Source organism: Elephas maximus, chromosome 4, assembly GCF_024166365.1.
Source record: "Elephas maximus indicus isolate mEleMax1 chromosome 4, mEleMax1 primary haplotype, whole genome shotgun sequence".
NCBI classification, from domain to species: Eukaryota; Metazoa; Chordata; class Mammalia; order Proboscidea; family Elephantidae; genus Elephas; species Elephas maximus.
In genome coordinates, this window is record NC_064822.1 from 117,705,798 (window position 1) to 117,733,257 (window position 27,460).

At 51.3% G+C, this 27,460-nt stretch overlaps 1 protein-coding gene across 2 annotated transcripts; it reads right to left on the reverse strand.

Annotated features, from left to right (window-relative positions):
• Positions 1-1,944: 1,944 nt before the first annotated feature.
• Positions 1,945-27,216, reverse strand: CTDSP2 (CTD small phosphatase 2). 2 transcript variants are annotated; one of them, XM_049883731.1, is made up of 8 exons: positions 26,616-27,215; positions 12,273-12,421; positions 9,933-9,971; positions 9,357-9,458; positions 8,724-8,780; positions 6,346-6,438; positions 6,019-6,204; positions 1,945-5,845 (listed from the first exon to the last, which is right to left on the reverse strand). In XM_049883731.1, exons 1-8 carry the CDS (start codon positions 26,677-26,679, stop codon positions 5,720-5,722), a joined length of 816 nt encoding a protein of 271 aa, XP_049739688.1. In that variant the 5' UTR covers positions 26,680-27,215; the 3' UTR covers positions 1,945-5,719. The 2 variants fall into 2 exon arrangements, with proteins under 2 accessions (XP_049739688.1, XP_049739689.1); XM_049883732.1 differs by lacking the exon at positions 9,357-9,458 and having other exon boundaries at positions 26,616-27,216.
• Between the last annotated feature and the right edge of the window lie 244 nt (positions 27,217-27,460).

A 27,460-nucleotide genomic window follows, 5' to 3' on the forward strand; every position in this document is an offset into this window, starting at 1 on the left:
AATCCGATGATAATAGGCAGAACAGATGAACGCTAGTTTCTCCCAAGAGGCAAAGGAGAAAAGACAGGATTGATGAGCTGTAGGGTTTACATGGAATAAAAAACCACCTGGCAAGGACTGTATGGATGTTTGCTACTTGGACGCCTATTGTGCTTGTGAAGAGAAGCATGTCTGACCATTCTTTCCTTGAGCCTTGGCGGGTGAAGCCAGGTTTGGATAGCATGCGCCATTATCTAATATGTACTTTGGCAAAAAACAAAAACAAGCTCCCTTTGTCTACTGCTCTAATAGGACTAAAGCAAAGCAGTGATGTGGAGCAGCCAGTGTTTGAGCTTCTAATTTGATAACTTGCCCTGCCCCACCCTGTGCTGCTCAGAATTGCCAGGAAATATTTGTTCGGGTTTTTTTCAGACCCTAGATTTAGGTCACTGAAGGCAAATGGCATGACCCAACTAAGGGAAGGGGGCAAGGGCTAATGAACTCATTTTTTGGAGATGGGGAAGTATTGACCTGGTAAAATTAGTGAGTCTCAGAGGCCAAAAGCAGACCCATTTCCCAGCAAGGGAATTAGGAACTGGGAAGCTTACTGGACCAGGTTCCCCCAAATGCAGGAGAGGATATGCTCGATGAAGTAACTCCCCGCCACACTGTAACACCCAGAAGATGTCATTCCAATTGTCATATCAAAGTCCCCAAAAGTGGGCTCTCTCCCTCCTTCCTCCCCAAGTTCTAGTTTATTAATTGAACACCATTTGAGAGGACTACAGACACCCCTAGGGTGGGGTGTAGTTTTGAAAGTCCAGGATGAAAGCCAGCAGCCCCTAATTCTCTCAGATACTCCCATGGAGGAACCCCAAGCAGAGGAAGCTGGTTTGAACTTCTGCCTTGCACCATACCATCTTTCTCCCAGGAGAGATAGGGGGACAGCCTTCTCCATCTTTTTCAGCTTTTGCAAATGTGCTCTTTTCTGCTCAGTGGTCCCTAAGAAGGGGCCTCTGAGAAGTTTGCAAAACTAGTCACAAACTCCTGGTTCAACTCTTGAAAAGCCTCATCCTCAAAGACAAAGCCAAGGAAATTTCAATCTCCTTTTGTTTCTTCCTTGTTCAGTAGGATTGCTCTACTCATGCAGCCATAAACCAAGCAGACCTTACCTTGCCTTCTCTCCCACTCGATCTTCTTAGTTTTCTGGTGAGTAAGCAGCAGCAGTACTAAAGAACCACCACCCCCAAACCCCAAAGCAGGAGGCTCCAGGCTCTGCTGCTTTAGCTTACTAATGGCTGCACAGGCACTGGTTATATTTGCTTGTGTTTGCATCTTAACCGCATTTTCCTAGTCCCGGCCAATCACGGCCAACCTAGCCCTGGGCTTGACTTATTCAAACCAGAGGGAAAGCTTTATCTGTTCCTATTCAAAACAGCAAAACATGAAGAGCAGACTTTTAAAGGCTTCTTTTTTAACTCCCGCTCCACGCCCTGATCTAATTGATTTTTTAAAAGTGCATAGCCCATCAATAATGCAGGAAAAGGGGTGGGAGGAAATATGAAATTTGCCATATTGTAGATATGGATGCATTACGCTGATGACAGGAGAGGCAGGGGCTGGAGTGCCATCCTTTGAGCACCCAGGATGTCCAGGCCTCCCTGAGAAGTTTTTGGGCATTTCTCAGAGGTGAAGCCTGGGAAGGGCCAGGAGAATGTTATTAGGTTGTCCAGTTTTGCTCCTTGGGGCCACCGCAAGCCATATATCAATCTGTTTGAGTGAATACTATGTGCTGGGAGCCGTGCCGGGCTCCTGGTCTGGGGACATCAGTGAAGCACAGAATATAGACAGACTCCTGTAACCTTGAGCAGAAGCCCAGTGCTGAGTCTGTGGCGGCTCGTCCAGCCTGGGTGCTACAGCTTTATCACCATGAAAAGGGCTGTGGGGGAAGAAGGGTGGTGCCCGAATGAACAACAGCAAGGTCAAGAGACAGTTCCCATTCCTGGATGGGTTTTTTAAACCCACTTTTATTAATTGTAAGTAATACAAATATTCCAAAAATATAAACAGACACTTAATGGCATCCTACATTTCAAGTTCTTGAATACAACAAATTTATCAAACCATGAATCTGTAACCAAGGTGGTCAGAATACCACAGCCCAGTCACAGTGGGAAGGTGATCCCCCACCTTGCAAATGGCGTCGGGAAGCGGAAAGTAGCAGGAGATGGACCGTGTCAAACAGAGTAATAACAAGAAGAGAAGCTCACGGAGTCCAAAGAGGAGGGTCTGCTCCAGGGACAGGTCCCACAGCGATAATGGAATGGGGCAACCGGCCAGCTCCTCCTACCTGCCCTCCCCTGGTTGGATGCAGATATTAATGGGCTTAAAAAAAAAAAAACACCAAGAGAACAAAACTTTAAATCCCATTTTACAAAAAAGGTGACTGAAGGGCCCTAGTGCCAGTAACCAACTGGAGGCCTGGAGGGGAAAATTGTCTCACCTCCCCAGATTTTTGGCCTGGTTGGGACACAGATGCAAGACTGCCTTATGAGGGCTGCCCTACGAGTGAGGCCTTGGGAAGAGGGCAGGGGCAGCGGAATACAAGGGAATCCATTTCCCAGGGCATGACTGCCTGGAGACCTCCCATGCATTAGGACAAAGAAACTTCTGGGCCTTTGTTTAGAGAGGTGAGTTTACACACCTACAAAATGGTCAAAATCTTTGGGAGGCAGGAGAGGGCTAAACAGAAGGTCCCAGGTTAACTGAAGGCAAATTTATGTAAGGTTTCTTATCTGTTCAGCAATTAAACATGCGTTTAGGGTCCAGGACACATCTGTACTCCTCTCTAGTAAGGGACCCATGGCCTACAGTGTCCCCTCTCTACAATGTGCAGAGTGGAAACCCTTACCTGACCCTTTCTAAACTAGTCCTGTGTCCAAAGCTCCCCCCTATGAGAGGGACACGAACATCAGGCTTTTGATATAGAAGCCCAATCAGAGAGACACACTGTGTCCCTGAAGAGGCACCTTAAAGAACTGAACCTGGTAGGTGGGCAGATTCCGGGCATGGCTTGAACTGATTGCTGACCAGGCACTGTGGCCTACTGCTTCCTGAAGACCAGTCTCAAATGGGGAAGAGCTTGTGGGAAGCCCTAGAACAGATGCTGGAATGAAATGGCTCTCCGCCAGTCTCACCCTCCTCCAAAACTGAGTCTGGCCTAATTCCTCTGAAGAGCAAGTTTTGCATTCATCACTTGCCTCCTAACACACTGTGAAACTGGAAGCAGGGCAGCAAGTAGTAACTTCGGGCTGGCTCTGGTCCCCATGAGGGACCTTCACGCTTAGGTTTATTTGGCCAAGTTCCTTCTCCAGGGCAGGGCAGAGAAGGGGGAAGTGGGAATGGCATTTCTGTCGAGGGACTGCAGCGAGCTGGGTCCCGGCAGGAGCGAGGGCTATAAATCAGGGCTTCACGCACAGGCAGCAGGAATACTCCCGCCAAGCCATCCTGGGCTCTGCTCAAGGGTCACACTGTGGGCACCCGGACAAGCCTGGTAGGCAAAGGGCACACAGGCTTTTCTTCAACCCAGAAAACTGTGGAAACCCAGAGGAGGGCAGAAAGGGTCCCAGGATCTGCATCAGGCTTAGCGCTTCTTTATTGCTTATTAGTCAGAAAAACTTGGGTGGGCTCGGAGGGCAGAAGATTTGACCCAAGGGCTGACTAACCCTTAGGTTAGCTACAATTTTAGGAAAGAGGCCTAGGCCAGGGCCTGGATCTGAAGCCACAGGAGGCCTGTGAATCAGCTCTTACTTTCCTTCAGCAGACAAAGTTCCTGGCTAGAACCTAGAACCCTCTTCCCCTGACCTGCAGGCAGACCCCAGGGCACCAGGAAATGAGGCTGGGGGAAACGACCACATGGGCTTTGGGGACTCTCTGTTCCACTTCTGTGGCACCACAAGGCTAAAGAAAGATACCAGCCAGCCAGTACTCAGAGCACCAAGCTCCTGTCTGGCCACCTGGTTACTTTCTGAGGCTGGACCTAGTGTTTGGAAATTGAAAAGGATAATAGGGGTGGAGTCCTGAGTGGGAGGTGTCCTGCACCTGAAGCAATTTACAAAGGCTTTGTGACACCTGCCTCCAAGGAAAACAGAGAAGGAAGAGGAACCCCTTCCCACCCCCAAGGAAGGGATGCCAGAGGAGAGCAGAGGAGAGAACCCCACCCAACCTCAGGGGAGGCCAAGATTAAGGCAGTGATGCTGAGACAGGGCTCCCTTTTTGGGGGGCCCCCCCTTGTGCTCCTGGTTACAGCAGCACTTCCCCTTTTGTTTTCCACCCCGGGGAAACTTCCATTTTGTGACTATTTTTTTTTTTTAAAGCATTCACTATTAAGAACCTTTGAAGGCAAGAGACACCCAAGAAAGCACAGGTATGTGAGTATGTGAGGGGCTCACTTACACCAGAGCTCTTTGGGCACCAGTTACCAGAGGTAACTGTGTTAGGCAGGCAAACCTAAGTGAGGAGAACACCCACTCCTTCAGCCCAGGAAAATCAGGAGTGCCTCTGAGGCCCTGGAGAGAAAGAGCAACAGCCAGGAAGAATGCCGGCTGGGGCAGACAGAGCTCAGCACAGCACAGCCTGGGGGGACAACACAACAGGGAAGAGCCGCCCAAGAGACAGCAGGGGCTGGGGCTGCTTAGAGCCACCCCGCCCAGCCTTTGGAACAAGAGTCCCTGTGCCAGCACCACCAAGAATCCCTGAAGAGCAGGCTCATGGAACAGTCCCAAGCTCGGCTGGTCTACAAGCCAAGGGGACACACACATTCATGCTTTGGGGATCCTTTTCCCTGCATCCCCAGCACCCCTCCACATTCATCTCAGGCCCGGACTGCAACTTTGTCAGAAACAAACCAGGCCCAACACTCTAAGTTTAGAAAGAGAATTTTAAAACAGAGTCAAAGAACGGAAATCAGTTATGTGTCCTCTTCCAAGGCAGGGAGAAGACCTCCTTCCCCACAGGTTCAAGACTATGGCTAGGTGGTGAGGAAGGCAGGCCCGGCCCCAGCCACTGAGGAGACACAGGAAGGGCCCGTGCTGGGCACTTGGCTGGAGGCAAGTCCAGCTCTTGGGCCACAGGACCCCATGGCCACTGGGGTGCCGGTTCTGGAAACAAGTTCTCATCTTCCCAGAAGTGTTGTCTGTCCGCAGCAGCTGGATGGAGAAAGGCTTCAGAAAGGCATGTGCCTGGGGCGCCTGAAGGCAGCCTCTGACCCCTCCTTTCTCCTTGGTATAGGCCTTACAACACTGAGGAAAGGCCGTGGGTTTGGCAAAGGAGCCTTCAACAGTCTTCATCCCTTACAGAGCTTAGTGGCTCTTAGGGTGACTGGAGAGAGGACGAACTAACTTGGGGGGAGTCTTGACGGTTCCACTTCTCCCCCAACCTGAAACACGGTACATCCCGTGGCCACAGTTCAAGGCCAGTCACACATACACACACACACGCACTCACACACACATACACACATCTTGGGAACCCAGCTCGGAGCAGGTAGCTCTGGGTATTGTTGGTCTGTTACCTGCCCACTTGGCATCTAACCTGTCCTAAAGCTCTTTCTAACCATTTCTCACTATTTCCAGGCCCCATCTGGTGAGGCGCTGCAGCTTTCACTCTCTCTGGCTGATCATAAAGGCACATTGTAGGAAAGTCCCCTACTGGGGTGGCCGTTGCTTGGAAGCAGGGAAGGCTAAGGGGCCCGCAGCTGCCCAAGGCTGGTGTAGACATCCTCTGCTCCACTCAACTCCTCAAAGATTGGGATCAGGTTCAGCAACTCAGTGTCTGCCATGTCATCAAACCAAGACTGCACGGGCACCTGGGGCAGGGAAAAAGGTAGAGTAAATCCCCCGACTACCAGATCTTCCCTTCCCTCACCCCAGAGCTCCTAAAGGCTGGGTGGGTCCGCTGGGGTGGTATACCCTCTCTGGTAAGGTTTACCTGGGCAGGAACTCCCAACCCTGGCCGTGTGGGTGCGTCTGGACTACTCACTGCATTCTCTGGGTGGAAGATGTAAGAAGCAGGTGAGTTGTCTAGGATGAGGGTTTTCCTCAGGTCCCTCCCCAAGCGGCTGAGGTCCTTGACATAGCAGCCCTGGTGAAACACACAGGACTCACGGAACAGGCGGGCCCGGAACACCCCACAGCGGTCCAAAAGATCTGTCACTGGGTCAGCATACTGGGAAAAGAGAACATGCCCTTTGTTTGGACGTTGTCCGGGTCCCCCCCGTGGCATCCTGTGGACCAGCGAGGAGCTGCGGGACTACCTCTGTGCAGCCACGTCTGCTCCTGGTTCCTCCCTCCCCCTGCCCCCAGGTACCTTGGCCAGGCTGGCAGTGAAGAGGACACATTCGAAGAGCTCCCCCATTCGTCTCAGAAACTCATCCACGTAAGGCCTCTTGAGCACATACACCTGAGGAAAAGCAGAGTGGCTTGTTGGAGGCATCCTTGTGTGGCTAAAGCATCAGTCCCTTTCACACTTTAACAGGAAGTAGCTTCAAACTTAGCCCAGACTCCCCTACTCAAGCCACTCAGACATCTGGCCAGAAGCCTTGTGCCCCACAGACCAGGGCACCAGCATCACCCCCTCCCCAGGCTTCTGCTGGCTGGTAATCCCAACCTTCACCCAGCTCAGGAAGAAACAGGCATCCCAGGAGCCATCTGTTTCCAGCGGCGGACCATCAGCTGCCTCCAGAAACAAGTAATCAAGAATAGGCCTCACAGATGGAAACAGCCTATCCTGGATTACTTGAATCCAGCCACAGCCTCTGTGGGAGCTTCCTGTCCTTGGCTCCGGCAGGATGGTCTGTCCAGGCCACCATCAGCACAACGCAAATGTTTCCTGAAACCTCATGCCCTCAAAGAGCTTCTCCAAACTGCACCAGGAAGAGGTGACCTTTTCCCAATGACCTCAGACCAGGCGCATCCAGCTTCTCACTCTGGTGTCCTCTATCTTATACTCACTCCTGCCATCCGCCCCAAACGCCCTGTGTCTAGCCATCGTGATTTTGCACATTTGGCCTAAAGGATTCTTTGGCTAAATGTATCCCATTCATCTGCATTCTATTACTTCCCCCCTCCAGTCTCTCTCTCATCTAGCTTACACAGCTGCTACTACAATTGTTCCTTCAAAACCCCCTTTATCCATGTTACTCGCTAGCTGAAAGAGCCTGGGTCTGCTGTGATGTGCTCCTGCCTGGCACCGACCCTCCCTCCTGGACTGGTCCGAATCACCCACCAATCTGCCAGCTCCCCTGAGCTCCACAGCAGGAACCCTCTGCCCTGGGCAGTCACGTCTTTGTTCCCGTTAGCCTGCCATTTCTTCAACTTTCAACGTGCCCCTCCCTCTTTCCTGGCGCTTCCCCAAGCTTGACACCCCTTCATCGCCACTCTTTGCCTAAAGCTTGCCTTCTGCACATAGCCCTCCCTCATTATGATCTCATCCCTTTTTTTTTTTTTAATCATTTATGTTCCTTTCTTGTTAACCAGGAGTTCACAGTGTGTGTTTGCCTGTCTGCAAATCTGCCATAGTCTTTTCCCCATGGGTTTTGTACATTTCTGTACCCGCAACTAGACTGTGAAGGGCTGGTGGGCAGGGTCTGGGCAGGCCAAGGGTCAAGCCTGGCTGTGACCAGGGGCTGCAGCTCTGCCTGGCAGAGCACCTTGTAGGGAGAAAAAAGGCTCTAATGGACATGGGACAGGAACAACATCCCACAGAAGCCTTAAGCCCCATTTCTGTATATATAACTCTACTATTTGACAGGCCTTGCAAACAAATACCAGGACTACCAGGTCATCTGTTTCCACTGGTCCCTGACTCCTGGGCTAGTGGGCAGGCCTTCTGGGCAACTGTTTTGAGTAAATGGTCTTTCACTATCAATGCCATATGATCCTTAACCCTGGATTGAACATTTTATACCGGGCTAGTGCCTGGTCTTGTTTAGACTCTTCATTCTGTTTAATATTCTTTACTTAGACAGATGTGTACCGACCATGTACTCGAGCAGAATCCAGTTTAGGGACCCAAAAGGAGGGGGTTGGGGAAGGCTTCACAAAGCAGGAGAGGCCTGGGCTGGGAAAGAAGAATTTACTGGCTAGTTGCGGGTGGGTGGGCATTCCAAGAAGAGAGAACAGTCTGTATTGGTTTCCTTGCCTGTGACAGGGAGAGACACCAACTATTCAGGATTAGAGAAAATGTAATACACCATATAATAGTGCAGCAACATGGGCAGAGGTGACCAATAAATGAGCTATTACTATTATCAAATAATGCAAATTATTCTTCCAGACAGCTTGGCTATAAAGAGGAAAAAAAGGGTGATAATTAGAGAAGAGTATGAGGCTGAAAGGTGCCCTGGTGGCACAGTGATTAGAAGCTACAATGAGCTACGGCTGCTAACTAAAAGGTGGGCAGCTGGAATCCACCAGCTGCTCCTCGGAAACCCTATGGGGCAGTTCTACTCTGACCTATAGGGTTGCTTTAAGTCGGAATTGACTTGGTGGCAACAGGTTTAGTTTTATTTTATGAGACTGAAAATATTTTTGTGAGATAAGGAAGCCTTGGGTGTGAAATCACGAGTAAAAAGGGAGAGGATGAAGTCACAAACTGTAAGGGGGCAGAGAGTCCGGAGCCCAGGTGAATGGCAGAAGGCAGGCTGCCCACCCACCAGGCTGGGGATGGCCTGGCAAGCAGCTCACCTGGTGAGTGGTCCCCTCAATCTCTACAGGCACTATGAAGTCAGCATTGTTGATTGGCTGCAAGGCAGAAAGTTAATGACATGAGCAAGATACAGAGCAGACAAGAAGCCTCCACCACAGACCAGCTGGGCCCCTGCACAGCCACTGCCCTGTCCCCTGGGAGAGTGAGGGAGAACAGATCCCTCCAGACTCCAGGAAGCTCTTCCCGCCACCCCAGTACAGGGTGTGATCTCCTCTAGTTTTCCCTACTCACCCCCTTCCCCAAATTCTATCTCAATTGCAAGAGATTTGGGACTTTCGGTTGGAAAAAAAAAACCTGCTTTTCAAAACTAAGAGGTGCGAAGTCTAAGGCTGATTCAACTCCTTTTTTAGGCCTGCTCTGTATGGAGCCCTGCCTGGCAGCTTGCTGTGCTATGTGGCCACTGGGACTGGTAGTCATTAGGGGGAGGAAGGGGCTACTGCTCGACATTCTTTGGTGTGGTCTGCAGATGTCTGTGACGCCAGGGTTACCAAAATGCCAGAGCCTGCCCCACCACCCCTTCTGGCCATCCTCTATCCTCCAATTTAGGCCACATCACAGCACTGAGACACTCTCGAGAACAGATGCAGGAAAGGCTCCTGACATGGAGTTACCTTAAAGGAGCTATGCACAAGGGTTTCATCCAGGTCAATGACCACACATATCCTTCCTTGATCTTCCTCTGTCACCTCTGGGAGCAGGCAGGTCCCTGGGATCTGAAACCAGAGCCAGGCTGCTGAGATCTGCCCACCAAGGAAGCCCAATCATTCCTTTCAGGAAAACTCTGGGAAGAGCTGGGCTGATCATGGAGATGGAAGACCCTCAATTTCGCTATCCCAGGACTGGCACCACTTGATGGCCAGGAGGTAGAGAAAGAGAAGATAAGAGTTGGGTGCTTGGTTTCCAGCCTCCCACTGGGACAATTAAAGTGATCTGGACATTGGAGTGGAGGTCAGGGTTAGGGTGGGATGTACTTGAGCTGTGGGAAGAGAGCATGTAGCTCCAGCTATTCCCCCAAATCTAATACGCTTTACACATAGTGGACCCTCAGCAAATATCCAGAACAAATGGCTTCCCACGGTGGGAAGATGACTGGCCAGGCACCAGAAGTAAGGGCATCACACTGTGGAGAGGGCCAGGGATCACCAGGTCCCAGGCTTCTGAGCACTTACCCTGCCAGATTCACATACCTGATAAAACTGGTACTGGAGACACTGGAGCAGATCCGACTGAAGCAAAGAAGGAGGCGGTCAGTGCCAACCCACCAATGCCTCCCCTGCCCTGTCCCAACCTCCTGTTTCTGCTTCAGGCCTGGAGGGCAACTTTCTCCCCAAGACCCGGGCAACCTGGAAGCTCCTAACATGACAACAGTGACTCTTCTCAGGAGGTGGACAGGCAAGAAGAAAGGCCAGTTTCATTTCCACACCAGGCCTGAGGGGCACAGAGAAGATGTTGTTCCCATTCTCAGCGGGACGAACTGAGGAAAAACAACTCAGGCAGCTGACTCAGGGACAGAGGGTCAGGAGCAGAACCAAGATCTCAGCTCCACACTCTGGTGCTTTAATCTCTTGCTCAGGCCTTGAACCCAGGCTTCTCTTTGAGAACATGTGTTTTCTGTGTTTCCTGGATGGGGGGGCAGGGTGGAGCACTGAGCCCCACAAACATCAAACAAGCCAACATGAACTCACATTGTGGGTACTCGAAGTGTGAGGGGAGGTAGAGTGCAGAGAGATCAGAAAGCCTTCCTCCCCTTTTGCTAATAATTAAAATGTTATGGCTGTAAAAAGTATTAAGTGTTCTTGATGAAAATCTTGAAGAACAAAATCCCAGCACTCAGAAAAACAATGTTGGCATTTTAGTATATTTCCTTCAAGCTTGTTTTAGCAGTCTTTTTTTCCCCTGATACAACAGTATATATGTTATCATTATCACCTGCCTTTGAGTTGATTCTGACTCATAGCAACTCCACGTGTGCAGAGTGGAACTGCTCCGTAGGGTTTTCAAGGCTGTGAACGTTCTGAAGCAGATCGCCAGATGCGTCTGCTGAGGCGCCTCTGGGTGTGTTCAAGCCACCAATCTTTCCGCCAGTAGTTGAGCACTTAGCCATTTGCGCCACCCAGTAACTTCAGTACTATACCATTTCACATTCTGTTTTTCTGACAATGTTACAAAACTCAATACTCTTCCATGTTATTGCAAACTCATAAAAATTAATTGCTTAGTAACACTCCTATATTGTATCTTATTTTATCCTCTCCTCCTTATTGGATAATGCAGTGATTTTTCATTTGTGTGCATGTCTTTAGCCTCTTTTTTGTTCTTCCCTCGTCGACATAAACTCACTTCTCCCTGATCTTTCGAGTTGCTGTTGTCAATTTGATCCCATGTAAATAGTCCTTAAAAGAGCATAATGTTCAAGGCAGCCCTTTTTTACAAGTTAAGCTAAATTGCTGTTCAGTTTTAAGATGATTTCAGAGAATATTTTTGGTTTAAGGTTTAAACAGTTTTTAATAGTTTAATAGGGCAGCAGTTTCAGGGGTTCTTCCGCCCTCCATGGCTCCAGAAAGTCTAGCGTCCAGAAGAATTTAAAATTCTGTTCTGCATTTTCTCCCTTTTGATCACAAATCTTCTATGGAATCTTTGATCAAAATGGTCAATAATGGTAGCCAGGCACCATCCAGTTCTGGTCTCATGGTAAAAGAGGCAGTTAGTTGTTCATGGAGGCAACTGGCCACACATTTCATAACCTCCTCCCATTCCTGACTCTCTAGCCTGATTTTTACAGAGACAAGGGTGGGCTAGGCCTTGGTGTTTTGGAAAGGAACATCACTGGCACTGGGGGCAGGATTATTTTTGGATAGGGTTGGTCCTACCCTTAAAATGCCAGAAATATTTTCTGGTCATTGTGACCCATCAAGAATGTCCCCACATTTACAAATGCCTCTCACAGTACTGGTGAGAGCTGCTGCAAGGGGATGTCAAGAACGTGGTAGATCAGTGGTAGCATTTCAGTTTCCTGGTTCCTGCAAGTTGGGTGACTTAGAAGGTAGCTTTGTGTAGTAGAAAACAACAACAAACAAAAGCTTTAGAGCCAAGAGAGATCTGAGCTCGAATCCTGACACTACCATATATATTAACCATGAACTCTTCTGGAATCTACTTAACCCCTTTGGGTCTCAGTCTCCATGTCTGTAAAGTGGGAATCTGATAAATTTTCTTGCAGGGCTGCTGTGTGGACCATACAAAGCAACATATGCAAAACACCCTGCACAATTCCTTGAACCTATAAAGGTTTCGGACACAGGGGCCCTCAGGAATTACAGGGAGACCTGGATGTGGAAGCCCACACCCCAAATGGGAAGCAACAGAAATGATATGGGTCACTAAGCGAAGGACAGTGGCAGGGCCTCCTCTGAGCCTGAGATCTTTGCAACCTCAGCAAAATCACCGTGCCCACTTGCCATAGTTTGCAGGGATCCCCCACTAGCAGGCCATCCTCGCCTGCATCCTGGCCACCCTGATACAGGTACCTTAGCAATGGTGTTGGTTTCCTCCTTGTACGGGGTGAGCTCAGTACAGGAACTTGACTGGCCAACATGCTGGGCACGAAAACAGCAGAAAAGGGCCTTAAAGATGCTACGCCCACGAGGCTTCTTGGGAGAGGACTTGGAGACCAGGCCTAGAGCAGAGAGAATGACAGAGACCTCAGCTACAGGTAACCCCGTGCCCATATCCCCTCTAGTCTTTGCGCTTTACCAGGCCACACAGTCTGTGCTTGCTTAATGACCAAACACAGTTAATAGTGAAAACACACGTTCTTTTTTTTTTTTTTTTAACTTCGTTAAAACTTTAATGGTGGAAATAGATAAAAATAAAGATAAATAGACAAACCTCTAAATAAAACATTGACATACTGGAGTGAAATACTACACCGAAGCAAGGCTTTTTGAAGAATATCACAGTAGAATTGCCAAATTAAGCTGTCTTAAAAGTCCTGGTGACCTGCTTCCATAGGAACATACACATTCTTTATTCCAACATCTCTTTAAAGCAGAAACAGAAGGCATCACCCACTCTCTGGATTGGGAAATGGGGGACCTGAGCTGCAGAGGATTTACTTCATTCCACTGGGAGAGGCTTCAAAGGCGAGGTCAGGTATAGAATCCAGGTATTCTGGAACCCAAGTGTTGTTCTGCTGTGGTAGCAGCCCACTGACGGTGCCCTCAAAATTAATTTACAAAGACAAAACTCCCTAACACCAGCTTCCAGGAGACTACCCATTACACAAGACAGTAACTTAGTCCCTTTCAAGTTAGCAGGAGGTACAGTTCTGTCCAGTGTCAGCTTTCATAAACTCTAGCTCATTGGCTGCAGAACTGAGCCCAACTTGCCTAAAGACTCCAGACTAAAAACTCCAGAACAGCCACAGACCCAAGGAAGAGCTATGCTCTTTGTTCACATGCTTGTCTCCTTTCCACGGTCCAAGTCACTTTCTTTAACACTCCCCCCCCTCAAAGACACACGGCTTTACTGGTAAACTGCAGGTGGACCATCCCTCTGGGACACACACACCTAGCCTCTGGTGCTTGGCTGACGTATTTGCTTTTAAACTGCAGGTGCTCAATCCTACTGTGACTATTTCAACTTTGGAGGTATGAAGCCATTTTCAGAAAAGGCTTGATAAGGCAGCCCCAGAAAAGGCAAAGCTGATACAGAAAGTTATGGGCATGAAAGGACCAACCAGTAAATGGATTTCAGAGTATCTTTTGCAAGGTCCTTTTGCTTTGGAAGAACTGTTCCTACTAGGAAGACGCGATGGGTGCCATGGCCAGCAGGTGGCGCTGCATAACCACACACAAAACGGTCTTCAGCCACAGGTCTCTCCCAAGGACCTGCGTGTCCTAGACCTGAGCTGGACATGGGCCTAAGAATTAAGCTTGAGCCATTCCATTGTAAAGCATGGGGAACTACTCTGCAGGAAAACAAACTGCAATGCCTCTTTGTGTGGGGAAAGAAAAACAGAACATGCCGTTTAGGATAACTTCCTCTGTGTTATTCTTTGGGGTGGGGGTGAAGGGAAGGGGAAGGAAATGTGGTAAGGGCCACCCAGGAGTAACACAGAGCTCCCGGCTCAGTCCTTAGAGCACAAACCAAAGTGGCCCTTGCAGAAATAGGTGATGCGAGAGTCATTTAGTGTCCAGTTATTGGGCTGCCTGTGCCCCTGGAGAAAAGAAAGAGGGGAAAAAGAAAATACCATACTCTATTCCCTAAGACCAACGGTGAATAAATGGCTCCTACACAGCAGTCAGTCAAGTGGCAGTCAGCCCTGCCCCGAGAACAACACGACTCACCTCTGACTCAACAGAAAAGCCAATGACTTCCTGCAGGTGCAGAGGCCTGCTGGACCACAGCAGCTCTTCCAATCGGTCAGTCCAGAAAGCTCTCTCCCCTCTCCCTGGGTTAGGGCCAGGTGCCCTGACATGGGTATGACCACTGGAAACCTTTTTGAAAATGACTGGGCCTCCCCAGCAATTGGCCTAAAAACCTGGATGTCCACTCTTCAGCTCTTGGTCCTAGTGGAGAATCAAGATTTCCAGGGACTGCGGATTTAGTCATAAAGGAAAAAGTTGCACTGGGTACATCCCCAAGGTCCCTTCTGTGTTAAGGAGACAAAATTCAGAGCAGAGCCCAGCACTTAGAGATAGCAGAGTAAGAGATTCCTTGCATTTTCTCTCTACTCTTAATAATCTATGCAAAATTGGAGGGAAGGCCAGCTTCCCCACCTGCCTGCACAGCCCACATTAAATCCCAAGCCCAGTGACTCAGGGCAGACGCTGACACAAAGCTCCAAGACCAAAGCTGAACCATAGCTTTTCCTTTGGTTTATGGTTTCTTCACGCAGAACCACAATCAGCGGCTTAACCGGAGCACAGAGCCTTTCTTAAAAGGCCACACAGCCCGAGTCTTTCGTGAAGAGAGGCCATCAAGAATGCACTCAGCATCTTTGTGACAGATGCTGTGAAGGCTGAGTGATCCTGAGAGGCAGGGGGGTTAAGGGGGCAGCTGGCTGGGGCCATGGTAAGGCCTCCAGGCCTCACTTGCTCCCACCACAGGAGGCCCGAGGGCAGAAATGCCTCTGCCCTAGACAGGGAGCTTGGGGGGTGGGGGCACTCCTCAGCTTGGTTTGGACTCTGTGGGAGATGAGGGTCTTCTAAAAAACACAATGTGACCAGGCAGTCCCTGGGCCTCAGAGACTACAAATACCTTGGCCTCAGGGGCACAAAGGGGGCTGGTGTTTGGAACAGATCACAGAGCTGCTGCACCCCTGGGGAGGGTACCCCAGACCCACAACAGCAAGGTGTCCCCCACTTCCCTCAATTCTTCCTCAGGCTGCCTGTCCTCCTGACCCTTATGAACACTGCTTTTAGGCATCTATCAGGCCTACCTCAGCCTCCCCCCAACATGGCTGCCTTCTGGCAGGGCCTGCACTGGCCTCGGCCTGGTATATCCATCAGCCTCCAGCCCTCTGTGTGGCAGGTGCTCAATAACTTTGATTAGCTGAGTGAGTGATTCTGGGGGACCTCCAGGGCCTGTCAGTTCTACAAAGCCGGGCCTGGGGAAGCTGCCACTGGTTTGCAGCAGCCCAGAGCAGTAAGAAACAAAAAAGCCTACTTTACACGAGGAGAGGCAAGTTGGGCCCTGAAGGAGCTGGGTGCCCAAGGCATACCACTCAAGTCTTTCCGGGCCTCAATCATGTTTACTGAGCATGTGCCAGGCCTGTGCTAGACACTTTACATCATTACATCATTTAATCCTCGCTACATTTACAGAAGGGGAACTGAAGCACAGATAACTTAAGCAACATGCTCAAGGCCCCACAGCTAGTATGACAGTAGAGTCAGGATTTGAACCCAGGTCTTCCTGAAGGCAGAGCCAAGGCTCTCAACCACTACTGCATAAGGACTCCTAGGCTCAGGGGCATCATGTGCATTTACTAGTTCAACAGCTGGGTCGGCCATTCTCAAGCACTATTACAGGGGTCTCTTCTCTGTTGCTCCATTCCTCTTTAAAGTGGGCTGGTAAAAGAATGGTTTGAGGTCCAACCCCCCCCCCCGCCCCCTTTTTTTGTCCTCTTAGGCAGGCCATTAAAGGTGAAAGGGGCAAAACACAGTATGAGAATTCTACTCCAGGCACCCACTTCAGGCCTGCACCTGCTCCAAGCAGCAGATACCTGGGGGGGGGGGGGGGATGCATGGGCATGAGGACAATAGAGGAGGGGGAAGGGGCCAGAGCCAAGAGCTCTGGTCCAAGACCCGCTTTGTTCTGGAGGTCTAAGGGTGAGGGGGAACCATACACCAGGGTGGGATCTGAAGCTCATGTCAAAGAGTCTTTCAAATGGTTCCTTTCAGCCAGCACTCAGCATTGTGTCCCTGACAGCCAGGTGCAGGCCACCCCGTCTCTTCCATGTGTGAGGGGGAGGGGCACGAGCCCCCTCCCCAGGAGAAGAAAACTGGGCCCAAGACAATTACAGGTCCAGGGGAATTTCATCGCACATGGTTTCCCCAATGAAGGGGGCAGGATTCCAGTGGGTGCCATGATCAGCTGCTCTCCCCGCTTCCTGCCCTGACACCCCCTTGTGACGCCCAGCCCTCTTCTCCTGCCCAGCTTCTGAAGTGCATCTGGTCTCCCTGCTCCAAACATCTGATTGGGGGCTGGATGTTGGAGAGGACCAAAACAGACCAATGGAGTGGGCCTCTCAAAGAGGGTAGGGAGGCCAGCCTACCCCTCCAGCTCACTGCTGCAGGGCTTCCTTCAGAGGCAGGGTGTGAAGTGAGGGGGGCATGGGAGGTATCCCTTCGCCCTGAGGGTCACCTGGGCTGGGGTCCAGATTCTGCAGTTACTAAGAGGGAACAGCCAGACAATCTCTTTGAGCCTCAGTTTCCTCATCCATAAACTGGGATAACAACAAGACCTCCCTCATGACTGAACAATAAACAAGTCATAGTAATGTGCTGTGCAAACTCTGAAGCTAAATGCTGTGCTTGTTTTAATTAGGGAGAGAGGAGCACTAATTGGCAACAGTGTGGGCCTCATTCTAAGAGTCCAGCCACGGATCAGGAGCCCTCCCCACTGCCATCATGCAGCTGAAGCCCAAGAACAGAGGACAAGGGAAAATGTCTCTGAACTCTGATTAGGAGCAGGTTTCAAGGAGCCAAAACAATTCCAAGGCCCTGTCCCAAATCCACTACAAAAGTTATTTTCTAGTTGACAAACTCCCCAACTGGTGCTCTGCAAATAAGGGCAAAGTCAGGTTAGACTAGAAGCCCTCTAGGGTGAAGCCGGCACCCTTGAGGCAATGTTGCCCTCTTCCCTTGTGTCACCCCCACCTCCTCCAACAAGTTCCAGGTGAGAACACTATCTCCCTCTGCCTCTTAAGAAGCATGTGCAGTGCATGCTTACACACACAAGATGAAGACAGGCTTTGCCAGGACAACACTATTTTTAACCTTTTTTCTGAAGGTCAGGTCCAGGTTATCACCGTTGCCAATAACACAGCTTCGTGTCCCAGCAAAAGGACCTCCTCACACATCCGCCTAGGAGTCGGCAGAGGGCAAGGTCTCAGGCTCTCAGATTTTAACAAGCCCATTCATGTAGAAGGATGCTTTCTTGGTTCAGTCCCCAGAAGTGCTTCCTTCCCCCTAACCCTCCAGAGCCCCAGGCAGCAAAGGCTTTTATCTGAATATCACTATAAAATGGCCTCTCTGAGGGGTCTCCCTCCCCTCAGCTATCAGAGAATGGAGAGTATTTGCAGCATTTCCGGCCCTTCTTGGCTGGCTGGCTGCCTGGGCCCTGCTGCCAAGATGCATCTGATTGGGGCTCCCCATGGAGAGGAGTCCTCCCAGGCCCTCAGCAAGAGGCATGCGTGCCTTGGCTGAGGACGGGCCCCAAAGTGCCAGGAGGACGGAAGGGCTCCTCAGACCAGCAGGTGAGTCAGCAGGGGAAGAAAAAAGGGTGAGAAATGCCTAGACATCCCACACATAGAAAAACCGAGAAAACAACAGGGAGGGTGTACCAGTTTCTACAATGCCCACCTGCTTGCTAACACTATTCTCTCCAGGTGACAAGGAAGGCGGGACCAGCACCAGCTCCCAAAGTTCCAAAGAGCAGCTGTGATTCTTGACTGCATGGACTTTTTTAAAAACTAGTTTTAGCCACACTGTTTGGCTCACCCCAGCACTCCACACTGGGGCAGCCCTACCAAACAGATGTCTCTGTGAGTGCCCCTTCTCTAGACAGAAAAGCTCCCTGCATCTCCCTCTCTTCTTCCTAGAGCTGCCCTCCTTGTGCCTTACATCAGTCCTGGGTTCTTGATGCTACCTGTCAGGTGAGGATGGGAGGAGAGAGATCACCCCATACCCTGCCTCCTGCCTTTTCCTGTCCCCCTTCAGCAACCTGGTCATGGATCTTAACACAGGGCCTCAATTTTAGGGACAGATCTTCACTCAAGAAGAAGAGCTGAATTTTAGGAGCAGGGTATTCTAAAACATCATCAAGATAATCTGTTGATTTCAAAATCAGCCACTAAAGAAGTTATTGCCAAAATACCCTGGGCAGCTCTAATGTGCTAAAAACACACTGGAGGTGAGGGTGGAGAGGCTGAGCCTCAGGTCTGGAGGCCATGGGCAGGATGACAGGAGAAAAAGTTCAAAACCTAGTAGGGACGGAAGCCCCAGTCACCATGCCTCCATCTTGAGAATGTAGTTTCCCTCATGTTCCTAATGAGAGGAAGAGGGTTGTCCCAGAAGACGAAGCTGGTCTGGACAAGATGCCAAGGAATTATTTCCTCATATACATGTCAGCAGCCCTACTGTAAGCCCCAGCCCTACTCTACAAGGCTCCTGGATAATGTCAGGAAGTATTCTTATGGGCTCAACCAAGCATCAAGGAGAGAATCAAGATGGCATCCAAAAAAACCCAAAGGACTAGATCCTCCCCTGCCTCAGCAGGAGACCCTGCCCCATGCTGGACCAGCTGGAGCAGAGGTGCCATCGCCAGGGCTGGAAACCACATCTGCCTGCTTGGAGCCCCGCCTCCCCTCCTAGGGAGGTGCTGAGCAGGCCACTGTGGGAGGCTGTGAGGCTAACCGAGACCTGCTGAACAGGACACAAATACCCCCTTGGTAGCCATATCAGCCCCTGCCTTGGCCCTCTGCTCCTTACTCCTGGAATGCTTGAGTTTGGTCACAAAGGAGAAACCAGTGCCTCTTTCCCCTCCAACTCGTAAGTCTGCTTTGGGCAAGACAGAGAAGGACCAGAAAAGGCACAGGACAAAGCAAGGGAACCATCAACTGTCTCTCCTCAGACCAGGAAACAATCCAGTGGTTACAAAAGGTACCACAGACTTGACTTTAAGTCCTGGTTCTGCCACATACAAGGTATGTGGCCTTGGGCCTCAGTTTCTTCATCTATAAAATGGGAAGACTAACGCTGCCTGTATTACAGAGTTTCGAGAATTACAAAGAGTTTAAGGTGAAGCCTGGCCCAGTAAAAGCTCAGTAAGTATTAGCTGCTAGCCATTAGGTGTAAAGCACTTAAAAAAACAACACAAAACCCGTTGCTGTGGAATTGATTCTGACTCACAGCAACCCTAAAGGATGGAGTAGAACTGCCCTATAGAGTTTCCAAGGAGTACCTGGTGGATTCGAACTGCCAACCTTTTGGTTAGCAGCCGTGGCTCTTAACCACTACACCACCAGTGTTTCCATTAAGCGGTTACAGATCCTTGTATCAGTTTCAATCTCAAAATAGTCACACTAAAAAGGACCACAGTGAGTTCCTCCAACTTATTTTAGAGGTCACAAAGAGGCAGTGACAGGGCCAAGCCCGGCAAATGGCCTTTTCCAGGACTCCACAAAAACCAATCACAGACACAGACACAGACACACAACTCTAGGGGTTGGCCAACCAGTTCCTTCCTCATCTGGCTGGCCTCTGCAAGGGCTGAAAAGGAGCCTGCCAGGGGAGCATCTACCTCCAGGGGCACTCACCTGCTGCTCCCCTGCCTCCACACCTTCACCTAGGACTAGCCAACCAGTACAGGTGTGTCCACCTGAGAGAGCACAGAGCTAGAAGTCAGGAAACCTGAACTGTGCCCCAGTTCAGCCTCTCAACTGCTTTGTAGTCTTGCCTAAGGCACAACTTCTCTGGGGTTGTTTTCTCACTGGTCAATCAGGAATGAAAAGGTCTCCCCTGTGTGGTCCCTTAGAAGGTGGTTTCAGATCACCTGACTTGTGACTCAAAGGCACTCCACAAAGTGGAGTGTAAATGAGAGGCCTCATGGGTCATGGTTAAGGCTTTACTCTAGGACCTTGCCAAGGTTGGGGTCCTGGCTGACATGGACCACCCATGTATCTGGGGCAAGGTGCTCAGTCCTCTCAAGGTTTCCTCATCTGTCAAGTGGGGATAATTCTTATCTCATAAGGGTGTTATAAGGATTAAGTGAGATACTAGAGAGAAAATGCCTACAAAGCATTTCCTGGCCCACAGTAAGCTCTATAAATATTGGCTGTCATCAGTACCAGGTAAGTGAGTATTACTACCCTTGTCCGTTCAGATGTGGAAAACTTTAGGACTCCCCTTGAAAACCCACAGGATCTTTAACAGCAAAACTGGACTCCTCAAGGGGAATCCTCCCACACAGGCTAAACAGACAGCTGGGGCCACTGCTGCGCTTACCTGGCTCTTCTCCATGGACACCTGTCAGAATCACAGGGAGCGTATGGTGCTCACGTATGCCTGGCCCACCTGCCCAGGCTCTGATTCAGTTGGTCTGGGTGATGTCTGTATTTTTAGCAAGTGTCACAGGAGATTCTGATGTGTGTCCTCAGCTGAGAGCCACTGGCTAGAGGTTGCCAGGTGGTCTTTGATTAACCATTCTAGGTCTGGAGGTTGATTCAGCCAAAGTCCCTTGGCCCTGCCCCCATCTCACTGACCGGCTCAGTGTCTCTGCAGGCCTTGGAGGGCTCCATCCCTGGGGTCCAGCTTTCCTTTCCAGAGGCCTTGTCCTATTCTACCCACCAGTCAAAAGCCCTGGGCCTGCTGTCTCTTCCTGCCTGCCCCTGATCCTGGGATGGAAGGACCCAAGAGCTGGGGTCCACTGTCCCAGATAAGTGCTTCTGCAGGTCTGCATTAGGGCATTTGAGTCATCCCATGATCTCTGCTTGGCTCTGACTGGGGTTGGGCCACTTTCATTTCCTGGGAACAGTGCGGGTGGGAAGGAGCAACTTCGACAGAATGCAAAGCTGTTCACATGTCAAGGATGGAAGAAGGTACAGGGTAAAAAGAGAGAGCAGAGCCTGATGGGGGTGGAGGAGGGCAGGGAACTAGGAGCACTTGGGAAAGAAATGGAGGTCCACTCAGAGATCAGATTCAAGGCTAACCCCTACAGAGCTGGAGAACTGAACCTGACACATCCACCTCCCACCCAGAGATGGCTTGCTGTAGTACCCGTCCTGCCATAACAGATCCTGTGCCGGCATCCTCACACCTGAAGGGCTGGGTACTTTGCCAGACAAAGAAACTCTGTTCTAGTGGGTCTCTGGTCAGAGAGGCTTCCAGTTCTAAGAAATCACTTCTCCACTTTGATTTCTAGCTCCCTCCTAAGAGGTGCATGTTAATATACTCATCTGCATCCCAGCTGGGAATTATCCCTCCATTTCGGAAGAGGGAGAGAATCACGTCAGGGACACACCCAATCCCATGTCCCCAAAACAAGTTAGTACATTCTGTGCTTCCCGGGGCTGAGGCAGAATGAAAAGCAGTCTAATGCTGCCTTTGTGCCTTCCCAACGTCCTAACGCCAAAATCAAAGCAGCACAGAGAAAGCTGAAGAACATCTATTTCGCCACAAAACTTCAGTCTTTTTCCCTCATTACTAAAACTCCCTAAATCTGAAATCTCACTGAGTTCATTTCGTTAATTCTCAAAGCAAATGCAAATGTTAAAGGACTGCAGCACACAGTTGTCTTGAGTATTCACTATACCCATCTTTGAGGGGTCTAGCAACTGGATTCACCATGAATCAGAATCAACTTGACTGCAACTAACAGCAGCAGCAAGCAACAGCTGAGATGATTTAGAGACTCTTTAGAGACTCTTCATAAGAGGTCCATGGCTCCCTGGCTTCTCTTCACCCCTAGATACCCAAGCGCCAGGCAGAACAGCAAACGCCCAAAGCACAAGCTGCTCATATTAGCACAGATAAAAATCCCATCCCAAGTCATACTGCCACAAAGAAGGGGTCTGTGTAGCAAAGCTATTTGCTTCCAGAAGGTCTAAGCCCCCACATCAGTGTCCCTTCTGACCCCCAGCCACCTGTCGTTTAACAATAAAACCCATGTGGCTATGAGCTGTTTGCACTGTGTGTCACTGGGGGAATGGTGGGGGGAGAAGCAGTGGTCCAGCTCTGTGAAAAAGACAGACGCTAACATTTACTAACCACCTACTAAGCACCAAACGTTACAGAAATGTAAATATCATTATCCTATTTTACAGAGAAGACCCTCAAAACACTCAAGTGATTTCATTTATTGTGAACAGGAAAGAAAAAGCAGAAATTGGAACTCAGGCCGGAATCAATCAATTCTGCTACAGGTACAGTTCTTTGGAAGTAACAATAAAAACTTAAACATCCCTCAGGCCACCCACTTACTCCCTTGACCCACTTCACCCAATCTGAGAACCAAACCTCCCAAGCTGGGAATAAAAGACAATACCCAAAATTCCCCCAAAAGCTAGCAGGAAAAACATAGAACGCTGAGGAAGAGGACGAGGAAAAGAGGTGTGCGTACATGTGTATACGTACACACATGCTCATACGTATATTTACACGTTGTCTCTCTTTCCCAGCGAGCTACGAACACTACTATTAATTAATTCTCCTATATTAATTAATTCCCCACAGAAAGACTAGACGCATCAATTCACCCTGGCTGGAAACGTGTCTTCTATAGTATTTACCATTTTGACAAAACTCATGATTATAAGGGATTTGGAAAATCCCACAGGGAGGATGAAATGAGCACCTCTTTGCCACCCAGTTTCTTTAAGACCCCTATAACTGAGAAGGGAGGAGACAGGAACACCACTACCTCTGCCAGCCCCTGAGGGGTTTTCCGTGGCAATTATGAAGTACTGCTCAGTTGAAAGCTCTACAAGTTAACTTGGCAAAGAGCGACAACAAAGCCCCAACCCCTGGATGTTAGGCGTTTAGAAACTTGTTGCTGAGTTAGCAGCACTCCATTGGGGTGCTTCGGGAGTGAGCAAACACAAGCTTAAGTCGCCACACACGTCCCCAAAAGAGACACAAATAGGGGAAAAACTCCAAAAAAGACACAGGAGCAAGCCTCAGCAGCCACCTGCGAGCGAGCAAAACAAGGACAAGAATGGAGGATGATCAAGGGGAGAGGTGAGAGGAACCACCCAGGCAGATGGAACCAGCTATCAACATGCACCCTGGACCCTACATACACAGCAAGCAAAGGAAGAAAGTTCCAGCAAGACTTACTTCTAACCTTCTCAAGTTAAGGGCTTAGCTGCAAGAGCCAGAAAAACGTGCTACCATCTTAATTCTTAGGGAAGGTCAGAGGCTCTGAGGGGCATCCTTTTCATGAGCTGACAGACGTTCCCCACGGGAGAAGAGGAAACCAAGGACTCATCGTTCCTTCCCTACCAGGAAGGGGGCATCAGGCCTAACAGAAAACAAAAAATGTCCTGGTTCCCCCAAACACCTGTGGGTCACTTCGTGCTCTGGAAGAGGTTGCCTTCCCCCTCAGTCCACACTGGGAGGCTTGGGGAGGGCCCTGTTTCCTTGCCTTTTCCCCATGTAACCCCAAAGCCCGTGGCACAATATCCCAGCAAGGTAGCGACACCCTTGTATGGGCTGTGGATAAATGGCCACTCTCTCACTAAACTGATATTAACTCGTCTTTTTTGTTTTTGATGCTACACACAACCCTGTCCCTGCTGGACCAGAAGCCATTTCACCCATTTGTCTGGGAAGATGATCCAATTTTGGTCCTTTTATCATCAGTGCTTTCAGCACCTTTGTTCTACTTCCCCTACTGTAATTACTTTTGAATCATCAACACACCCAAACACTCTAAAAGCTCAGAGAACAGAATGCTAGAAAAGATTTTAAAGATCTGCAGTGGCAAACAACTTCACTAAAATGTCATCCGAGGTAGGAGCAATTTGTTTCTTTCCAGATATTTACTTATTAGTAAAATGCCTCACATTCCTTTCTTCTTTTCCAAAGGGAGGCAGGGCAAGGGAGATGGGATGCAGTGTTGGGTAGGGGGTGGACAAGGAACTCTTGGACAAGGAACTCTTAAACGAGCCAATTAAAACATCTGCCTTTTTGTTTTTTAAAGATGTAGGCTTTGTTTGTGAATTATGAGGGCCTTAGAAAGCTGGCTGAGTGGTTGCTGGATGCCCAAGCAGCCCAGAAAGAAGCGTGCCTCTTCTGGAATGCGACTAAATTAAATGGGAGGGAGACTTGGCTGGCTGCTGGCTTGAGAATTCAGATTCCTCCAAGGATAGTAAGTTTGAAGAGGGAAGCGAACCACAAAAAAAGAAAATGAAAGAAGTAAATCCAAGAAAATCCAACTAACATCAGCACTGCCAAGTAGCTAGTTGCTTTGCCTTCTGCTGTGTATCTTATTCTGTTCCTCTCCATTTGCCCTGGTGGATTAAACTTCCAGCTCTGATTTGTAAATGCCCTTCAGCAGTCCAGCCATCTCTGACTTCTGGCATGGGCCCATCAGAGTAGAGGACCTGGGAGGAGAAGCATAGAGTTGTTCTTCCGGCTTCTCATCACCACTGCCCCCTCTCGGATACTTCCACACCCAAATTTCTCCACCTCTTGCTCAGTCTTAGGGTCCTTTGCTGGGATGACAGATTACGAACACAGTAGGAAAAGTCAGGAATGAAATTACACACACAGGTAGCCTCCCTTTTCCAGCCCTCAGCAGAGCAGAGCATCCAGTGGAGGCAGTGAAGTTGCTGCCTGGGTCACACAGTCTGTTAGTGATACAGTCAGGAGAAGAGAGATAATGCCAAAACCGAAGTCAAGGAGGCAGGGGCTTTGGGTTCAGAGCAGGCAAGGCTCTGGCCTTCTCTACTGCAGGCTTTCTTAGAGAAAAGGCCAGTGATTCAGGAAGCATGCACTGCACTCCCCCCTACATTCCACTCAGAAAACTGAGGAATGGCTGGCACTGCCAACCGAGCTTCTTCGTCCCTAGACAAGAGTGGGGAGTTCCTTGGGTTCGTGAACCCCAGGAATTAGTGACCTGTTGACCACTCAAACGTTGCCAAACCAGGGGTGAGGAGGATGTGGTGAGACACTGAGGCCCCGCAGCTACCCTCCACCAGGCTCTGTTGTTGTTAGGTGCCATGAAGTCAGTTCGGACTCATAGGGACCCACAGGGACCCCACGCTCAACAGAAGGAAACACGGCTCTGCCCGGCCCAGGCTCTAGGCCTTCAGTATACTGGATTGCAGCACTGGCCCTTCACGCCCTGTTCTTGTTGTGTGTGTGTGGAGCGGGATGTGGGGGGGGGGGGCGGGCAGAGACACTCTGGATTTGGTCCCATGAGCGTGCTCTCTCCCCTGCCTCTGGGCCAAGTGGCCCCCTTCCGGGGAGTTACGGGGGAGGACAAAAAAAAAAAAAAAAAAACGACGCTATTCCTTCCTTTCCGTGGAAATCCCGTCCGCTGTTTTGGGCACCTTCTCCAACGCCAGAAGAAGAACGTGGGGGAGGGGAAGAGGAGTTTTGGGGCCTCTACAGTGAGCAAACTAACAAGAGATTCCACCCTCGGGCCCCAACCTTTCCCCCGCCCCCGGGGAGGCCCCGGCGCCATCCCGCTCCCGTGCCCCAGAGAGCGCCCGCGCTCCCCCTCGCGTCTCCTCCACCTGACCCTCAGAAAGGCAAGGGGCTGCGGGCCTCTGCCTACAGAGAACTGGCACTTTTTTCGCTGCGCGAGTCGGAAACACGCCGAGTCTGAGGCCATCCGGCGCATTATGTAACCAGGGACACCGCTCCCGGGCGAAACAAACGCGGCTCTGTGTGTGCAGCGGCGGCCCCGGGGGAGCGCACCGGGGCAGGGAGGGGCTTCGGCGGGCTTCGAGTCTGGCTTGTTTGCTCAGCAAAACTGGCGGGAGGCAGCCAGGCGAAGGCCCCGCGCCGCCGAGGTCCGGGGCCCAGCGCAGAGCAAGGGCCGCCCAAGTCCGGCGCTTCCAGGGCCCAGCCCCTCCCCCACCCGGCCGCCCCCGCCTCCAGGCGGTGAACTTGGTCCCAAGTCCCGCCGGACGCCGCCACCGCCCGCTAACGAAGCGACCTCGGACCAGGGGACCTGGGAAGTGCTGGACTCCCCTCCCGGCTCCGTTCCTGCTTAGGACTCCTCGGTCCCCCTGCCTACCCCTCTCCGGGTGGCCCTGAAGCTGCCAGGCGCTGTGATACTGCAAAGTGACGACCCCACCCCCCAACTCAGGAGGGGGCGGACTCCAGGGGGCTCCGGTTTCGCGCGCTACCCTTCCGTCTCCCTGCCCCGGGGGGAGGGGTGCGGTACGCGGTGACAGCTGCACGGATACCGCCCCTCCCCCTCGGGCGCCCGAAGCCAGAGCCCCGTGCAGCCCCCACCTGGGTCTGAGTGCCGATCCGGACGCGCGGGCGGATGGACTAGGGGGTCCGGTCACACTCGCTAGGACTCCTAGCTTTGAGCCCCAGGAGGCCCAGGGCCGGGACCTGGGGCCCGGCCAGTGCTAGCCCCCTCCCCGCTGGGGGCGACGCAAAGTTTTGGGAAGTTGCTGCCCCTACCTTGCTTGGTGAGCACCAGGGCGTCTTCCCTCCGCGCCTGGGTGATGATGGAGCCGTGTTCCATCTAACAATCCCGCGGGCCCGGGCTGGCTGGGCGGGAGGACGGGCGGGCGCGCACGCTGGGCTGGGCTGGGCTGGGCTGGGCTGGGGGGCCTGGGCGGGGGCCGGCTCCGGCTCCCGAGACTCCGACTCCCGCAGCTGTTCACATCCCCCCTCCTGTTCCCTCCCTGGGCCGGGAAGGGAGGTGGCCTGTACGGAGGGCGGGCGGCCGGGGCAGCGGCTTCCCCGGGTGCCCCCAGCCCCGATCCCCCGGCTGCAGCTCCGGGCTCCTCAGTTTGGGTCCAACATGGAGAATCCGGAGCGAAAACAAGAGGAGGAAATGGGACACGGGGCGGTTTCCAGGCTCCCCCCTCCCCTCCGTACTCCAGATAAACAACCCGCGGCTGCAGCGCCCACCCCCGCGCGCTTCTCCGCTCTGAACCCGGCCTCTCTACGGCCCTCCGGCGCTTCTTGCTCCAGGGCAGCGTCCTAGGTCCCGGGACCCTCCACCTGTGAACTGCCGGGGCTGCGTGTCATCCGGAGCTTTGCTCTTTGGTTACGGAAAAAGCGAATCCCCGAGGGGGGTGGGGTGGCGGGCGGGCAGGCTGGTTGGGGAGACTTGAAACCGCTCCAGCACTCTGATTGGCCCGCTTGGAGAAAAGGGGCGTGGCCCCTCCTTACTATGCGTTGCGAGGACCCAACAACATTCCAGTCGCTACGGCCACGCCCCTGGGCCACTCCCCCTCACCGGGCTGTATACGCCCATTTCCTCGGCCACACCCCCTTCCCAACTCTTAAAAGGCCAC

Bases quoted from the DNA above. Each gene is read 5' to 3' on its own strand.
- CTDSP2 (XM_049883731.1), bottom strand. From the start codon at position 26,679: ATGGAACACGGCTCCATCATCACCCAGGCGCGGAGGGAAGACGCCCTG. The intron at 12,422-26,615 runs GTAGGGGCAGCA...TCTCTGCTCTAG, and splicing joins CCTGGTGCTCACCAAGCAAG to GCCTGGTCTCCAAGTCCTCT. The intron at 9,972-12,272 runs GTACCTGTATCA...TCTTTGCTTCAG, and splicing joins AAACCAACACCATTGCTAAG to TCGGATCTGCTCCAGTGTCT.